The sequence below is a fragment of the Seriola aureovittata genome, chromosome 17, assembly GCF_021018895.1.
Source record: "Seriola aureovittata isolate HTS-2021-v1 ecotype China chromosome 17, ASM2101889v1, whole genome shotgun sequence".
Taxonomy (NCBI): domain Eukaryota; kingdom Metazoa; phylum Chordata; class Actinopteri; order Carangiformes; family Carangidae; genus Seriola; species Seriola aureovittata.
In genome coordinates, this window is record NC_079380.1 from 24,071,490 (window position 1) to 24,078,989 (window position 7,500).

A 7,500-nucleotide genomic window follows, 5' to 3' on the forward strand; every position below is an offset into this window, starting at 1 on the left:
CTTTCCTCTCTCCTCCGATCTTGTTTTTGTTTTGTTTCTCTCCTGTCCGTCTCTTTTTGTTTTCCTCTGTTTGAACTCGTTCCTCATTGATATTCCTGATGAATCGCAGGACCTTTAAACCCCCCCCCCATTCTGTTCTGTCTTCCACACCCTCTTCACCCTCCTCTTTCCCTCTCTTTGGTCCATGCCGGCCCCCCCCACACACACACACACCTATACACACTTACAGATGAATGGACACACACACTTGCCTGCTCAGTTGGCATTAAGTTGAAGGGATGTGTCTGTCGGGATGAGGGTGGGGGGTCTCGCCGAGTCGGAGTGGATAGGTTGTTGAATGAGAGAGTTTCGGAACCGAAAAGAAAACATTCATCTGAACTGGCGAGTCGCAGTGTAGAAAGAGTGGAGCTGGGCGACTGAATTAAACAAGAGAAAAGGAGGAAAAGATGAAGAGTAATTGTGGCGCTAACTTGGTACTTTGAGCTACATGCTAACATGCTCACAGTGCGGCTCTGAAATCTCTCCATATTTAATATTTAGTGCATTTAAGTGTCTGAATTGTAAATGGAGAAAATAAAATCCACAGTGAATTTAAAAAAACTGTATGCTACCAATCCCAAAGTGCAATATTTACCACGTTTGTCAGTGTGTTAGCATGCTAACGTTTGCTAATTGGTACTGAATGCTGGTGAGTACAGCTGCGGCTGATGGGAGTGTCATTAGCTTTGCACGTATTCGGTGACAAAGGGTCACTAAGGTTATTACACTTCATCCCGAGGAAGACACGAGTGTCTGGACCAAACATCATGGCAGTTCATTCAGTAGTTGCCACGGCAACGTCCACACGACTCCGGCGTTTTCAAGCACCAAAAAGGAGACATTCGGAAACGCTGCTGACCCTGTTTTTATTTTGAAAACTCTGGGGTTGTGTTTTATTTTGAAAACTCTGGGGTTGTGTTTTATTTGGAAAAGTCTGGGGTTGTGTTGTCGTATGGGCAGACGGAAACTGAGACCTTTGCGAATGATGCCGTAGACACCCACGGTCGCTCGTTTCCGTTTTAAAACGTGGACGTAGTCTCTGATAGTTCACCCTCATGTTGGCGCTTGAGGAAACGTTGCCTTGTGGGCATCTCAACCTCTTCTACTTCCTGTTCCTCCTAACCTTTTCAGTCCATGACGTTACTCATAATAGTCGATGGTGCGCTGTAAAAGGAGCAGCACAGGTGGTGAGTTCCCCCGTGTGCGTCGCTCTCTCAAGTTATTCCAGTCATCACAATCATTCAGTTCGTCCTCTGGGGACTGTGAACGTTCGTTGCAGAGGTTCGTGCTCTGCCGGAGGGTTTTGGTGCGTTGTTGCTGACTCGACAGTCGTGTATATCCAGGTTGAGTGAGGGGGACAGAGATGGGAGTGAGGGAGGTGGAGAGGTTCTCGCTGAGGGGGGAGGATGTAAATGAGACAGGATTGTTTCTCTAGTGTGTGGGTGGAGCTGTTTGGCTTGTCATGTTGTAGACGGACTCTTGCCAGACGTCTGAAGACTTTGTAACTGTGTGTGTGTGTGTGTGTGTGTGTGTGTTGTGTGTGTGTGTTTAGGGAGGAAAGGGAGTTGGAGAAAATGCTAACAGATGATTCCTCAGAAGTTTAGAGCATTTTAAACTTTTGTGACCCTTTCTGCGGCCGATGTCGTTTAGCGATCCATCTTTACTTCCTGTCCACCTCTATCTTCTGTCATGTTCGTTGTGTGTGTGTGTGTGAGGGTGTGTGTGTGTTAGAGGGTGCTGGCCGTTGTCTGTGTGTCCGCATGGAGGACAATGCCTTCTGTTTGTCTGTATTCAGACCGTGAAATCGCTTTATCCTTGCTAACGCTCGCTCTCTGCATCACCGGGCAATTGCACTTGTGAGTGTGTGTGTGAGAGTGTGTGTGTGTGTGTGTGTGTGTGAGTGAGAGTGTGTGTGTGTGTGTGAGAGTGTGTGAGACAGTGATTATGAGTTACTGTAGGCCTCCATTGTGTGCGTTGCAGGATTGTCTGGTGAGCAGAGTAGCAGATCTTTGTGTGTTATAGGCTCAGAACTCACAGAGTGATGAATGGTTTCCTTGCACAGATCAGCTGTTAAACCAGCGTCGCTTGCACGTTTCAGTCTCCTCTTTTTTATTTTCTGAACCTTTTCATGTCACTTTTTAAGAAACATCCTGAACATTTATTTCAAAACTTGTAAATGGGTCAATTACATGTAGGAATTTCCAACAGGCCAATTTAACGTGTTTAGAAACAAAATGATGATCTCATGCTTTTGTCGTACAATGTCACATGTGCTGAACAGACTTGTTTTTCCTATAAATTGCATAAAATGGATAAAAAAGTTTAAAAAATACCCTTCACTTAATCACATTGCAATAGTGATTAATATTACAGCCACAGAAATTAGATATTTTATTTTAAATGTAATATAGTTATTGCTTTGACTGGTCGAGTGATATTTGGACATGTTAAGTGACAGAAAACTAAAGGTTAAAGTTAAAGTTAAAGTGAGCGCATGTATGGGAGAATAACTACATATACATGAATTTAAACCTTTTCTTAACTGAAGAAACTGCACTGAGACGTCACGTCCGTGTGTGTCTCACTTCATCTTATTGCTTTCATTTCATAATGAGATGGAGAGGAGGCTTTTGAGTCGTGTGTGTGTGTGTGTGTGTGTGTGTGTGTGTGTGTGTGTGTGTGTGTGTGTGTGTGTGTGTGTGTGTGTGTGTGGAAGAAGCCTCTGATGTTTCTATCAAGGCACCTTGAGAGTTTGCAGCAGCTTCTTTCATCTGTCATTCTGTTTTTTGTTTAAATCCACATCTTGAATTTAAACGTATTTTTATGTGGCTTGTTGTTGAAATGGCAGATTCATCAGTCCTTGATGTTTGAGGAGTGTAATCAGAATAACTAAGGAGGGGAAGAGGCAGTCACCCAGTTAAAGATGTTACTCTACATCCACTCGACTATGTTTTCATTTTAAAACAGCGTTTTGAAATGAAACGAAGCACCTGCACTGAGCGTGTGCGAGCCGGTGTAAACAGGAAGTAGATTGTCTCCTCTGCAGTTGTAGCAATAAAACAGAGAATGTAAGTGAACAACAGCTGCAAAGACAACAAAGTCAGTAACACTGTCATTCATTATCATGTTGTATTCACCACTGGTAGTCCAGGCTGATGAGAGCCAATCAGGAGAGACCGTGGCTGTGACCTCATCGTTTACAGAGGTCTCACTTTCTGTCCAGACTACAACACAACCGCAGAGTTTTCAAAATAAAACACAACCACAGAGTATTCAAAATAAAACACAACCGCAGAGTTTTCAAAATAAAACGGGTTTCCAAAAGTCTCAGTTTTCGGTGCTGGAGTCGTGTGGACGGGAGGAGGAAACGTAGCAGAAAAATGAGTTTTAAAACTAAAAAGTTGCAGTGTGGACGCAGCCTTACGTAGCCCCCACCCCCCACCCTCCTCTCAGAATGAATTATAATAACTTTTCATTTGTCCAATACTTTAGTTTATGACTAAATACCTGCTGAAGTAATGACTGTCCCATCACCCTCAGCTCTACTGTGTTAATTAGCTTAGTTAGTAAATTAGCTAATGTTAGCATGCTAAGCTAAGATGGTGAACGTGGTGATCTGGGAACAGTCGCTGTCATCACTCAGTCAGCATTTTATTCACTGGTCTCTATGAGAAAATTAGGAAACTGAAACCTTTGTGATTTTAACAGTGATTACTTTGTTGATTGTTCTTTGGCTAGCTGACAAATTTAACTGGGGGGGGGCATTTATTATCTGCCCACTACTAAAGAGGACCTGTAATATTGCCAAATGAGCAGATGGGGGAGGGAGCTTATTTCAGAGGTGACACACACACACACACACACACACACACACACACACACACACACACACACACACACACACACACACACACACACACACACATACACATACAACAGTCCCCAGTGAGGAGGTGATGACATCATCACCGGGAATCCCTCCACCAGCTGTCCTCTGACATCACCAGGACCAGGAAATATGTGTGTGTGTGTGTGTGTGTGTGTGTGTGTGTGTCATCTGTGAACCATGTGCCACATTTGAGCCTTTAGGTTTCTCCTCATCGTGCACATTTAATTTCTTCTTCCCTCTCACGTTTTAATAAAACCTCTGCGTTGCTGCACATCTGTTCTCCTGCCTGTCAGACGTATTTATTTGGGATTCTGTGGAACGACACGGTCTGAAATCGGAGCTGGTTAGCGGCCTGGTTCTTGTCAGAGGTGCTACAGACCAGCCAAGTGTCACGGCCCTGACACAGTCTTAAATAGTCATTAGTGGTCTGATTTTTTCCCCCACGTGTTGACAGCTTTCTTCGCACTCTTTCTTGGCACGGCCAGCTTGAATTTGTGGGTATAGATCTGTGATGAATGAGCTGTGGTCACCGTCACATCGCTGGGATACAGACACAAACCGCCGCTGTCCGTCTGCTCTCAGTCGCTCTGATCTTTTTCTTCTTCTCTCTCTTCACCCTCTTTTCCTGACAGTTTTCTCACGTTTATCTCCGGAGCATTTAAACAGTTTCACGGCACGACTCGCTTTTCTCTGGTGTCTGTCGTCTTTAATGTAACACAGCACACACCAGGGGCCAGAACATAATCAAAGGCTCATTTAAGATATTGATAAAAATGCAACTTGAATTCACTTTGTTGCTGTTCATTTGTGGCGCTCGTAAAAAAAAAAAAAGATTTATGATCATCCTTCTGGGTAGAAGCTCAATCCACCATCTCGCGCATCATCTGCATTCTGTTTCCGCTCTGATTTTATTCTGAAAGTCCTGACAGGAAGTTGTGATTACTACCTTCCCTCTGCTGTGGCGCTTCTCTCGGATGTTTGTGAGCTCGTCGACTCACAGTCACATATTCTACGTTTGACTGATTTACTTTACTTGTCAAGCGAGCGATAGAACCTTTGGAACTTCCTTTCAAAACTTTTCAGAATAAAAGCTCACAATAGCTTGAAATAAAGCATTGCTGCAAAAAAAAGCTTTTATTTTCTAGGCAAAATCAATAAAGATTAAAAAAGCCCAGATATTATCGCTAATATTTTGTAGTTGCAGTTTCGCTTTTACATAGGAATTGTTGAGATCTACAATGAAATAAGATTTTACCTGTTGTCTTTGCCACGTTTGCCGTCCTCCATGTTTTTTTTGCCTTTATGCAAATTCCTCGCCTGCGTCCGTGTCACGCGGAAGAACTCAAAGTGGCGTCCAAAACCGTGTTGCCGTGAAGAGTGTGATTTGCGACACAATGAAATAAACGATAGAGCATCATATGAAGCAGTAGACGTTTTTTTTTTATTGTCACATGATATATATCGTAATATCAGACCTGCCTGGAAATATGCTAATTTATGCTCCTGCTGAGTTTTAGATGAGAAGATCGATACTAGCAGCCAGTTAGCTTAGCTTTGCAGGAAGACTGGAAATGGCTCGTTTATATCTCTGTCCAGCAAAACCTGCACATCAGGACAAAAACAAAAACCATAACTAACAAGTTCTCGGCACAGCTCAGTGTAAAACTGCATGTTGACTTGTTTTTAAAGTTGGTATTCGTAAGGATTAAGATGTGACGTGTTAATTGTTGAGTTTTAGAGACGGTGGTGAGCCAGTTTTGTTACCTTTACACAGAGCAAAGCCAGTCTTTATGCTAAGCTAAGCTAAGCTAAACTGTGGGATCAATCTTCTCATCTAACTCTCAGCAAAAACAAAACACAAAGTATATTTTCCCAAAATGTCAAACTATTCCTTCCTGATTTGGTTCGTCTTGCACTTATCTGTCCCGGTCTCTCCGCCTCTCCCGTTATCTGGACTTGTGGTTTATGACCCATGAGTGAATGTTCCTCTCACACCTCCACCTCCAGCTGTCTGAGGCATGTGTTATTGCAGCGAATAAAAACCCAGGGACAGGAAGTGACAACACGGGAGGAATGCTGTTATAACACTGGGCCAGGCCTCGGGGGGATCGGGACAAGGGAGGGAACGAGCAAACGGGGATTTAAAGTTGAGGAGAAGAAAGGTTAAATTGACTGATGCAGGAGGAATAACACTGATTTCCTGCGTATTGCACAGAACTGAGGGACGAGGCCGGGGAAAGAAAACAAGAGGATGGTAGAATTGAAAATAACTGGATCTTGAGACGGTTCTCCCCGGGAAAGAAAAAGCTGATAGAGTAAAAACATGAATCCAAATGAAAAGAGGACATTTATCTACATATAATATTTAGTGTGTTTCTCATATAAGACAATCGTTGCAGGAAAAGAGAAAAGCAGCTCTGTACACAGTCGTATACAAACATGAGAACTCTCACATTTCCTCTTATTTTTCTGCATTTTTAATCCACATTCCTACAGGCTTATGTAAGCAGTGTGCTCAAGTGTGTCGGTATTGCTCACAAGTGTGTGTGTGTGTGTGTGTGTGTGTGTGTGTGTGTGTGTGTGTGTGTGTGTGTGTGTGTGTGTGTGTGTGTGTGTGTGTGTAGCTGCTGCTAGCGGGTGTGTGCTAATTCACAGTTTAGCCCAATTTAGCCCAGTTGTGTGCATGGCGTCACAGTTCTTGTGAGTAGTCTTTCTTTTTATCAGCGCGGCTTCATTTACTGAGCGAACAAAGGAAGAGCTCTGTGAAGATTGCTGCTGATTATACCCACTCACACTTACACAGCGGTGGGTTTTCAGCATCTGCGTCATCTGCTGTCGGTAATTGCTATGAGCTTCGTTATAGTGTTGTGATTTCTCCCCCTACTATTAGACTTAACCAGTATGTTTGTTCTGGTTGTAACAGCTCAGAATAACCAGTTTGAAACTGTGCTCAGAGTCGAGCTCCGTCACACTGGAAGCAAACGCCTTGAGGAGAGGAAGGATGCTTTAAGATGTTGCTCTGTCAACACTGTGCAGATTGTGTTGTACAGCGTTTGCCTGTCTGGAGGAGACAGAGCCAGAAATAACATCTGCCGTTCACTCGGCACCTTTTGACCAAAGTCTGTGGCACTACCAGGAATGCATCTTTTTAAACCATGATGGGAGTGTTTTTTACTTTTATTGGTGACGCGAGATAAAAACAAAGAGAATGATAACGTGACGTAACATAACATAATGTAACATAACATGACAAGACATAATGTGACGTAAGACCATAAGTGGTTACAGCCACACGATGAATGTTAATAATACATCATATGGACTGGAATGTAAAATGTCGGCCATGTTGTGTATTTCCTTGACGGGATCCTCCAGTTATGGGGCCCCAGGTGTGGAGTTCACAGGACTACACAAAGACACCACTGCAGTGACACAGATCCACTTCCTGCCTGGACAGGTGAGCTCCACGACAGTGTAAAAACAACATATATATATATATATATGTATATATATTTATATATACTATAATAGTGTTGAAACTGATGTGTGATAATGTCTGACTGGCTGTGTCA

The 7,500-nt window shown here is 43.2% G+C and overlaps 1 protein-coding gene across 1 annotated transcript in view; it reads left to right on the plus strand.

The window, feature by feature from the left end:
• The window catches only part of llgl1 (LLGL scribble cell polarity complex component 1), a 37,401-nt gene that overhangs the window by 9,670 nt on the left and 20,231 nt on the right, over positions 1–7,500 (plus strand). Inside the window, exon 3 of the mRNA XM_056400421.1 lies at positions 7,304–7,385. Within this exon, the coding sequence (XP_056256396.1) occupies positions 7,304–7,385 (82 nt within the window). The remainder of the gene's footprint in view (positions 1–7,303; positions 7,386–7,500) is intronic.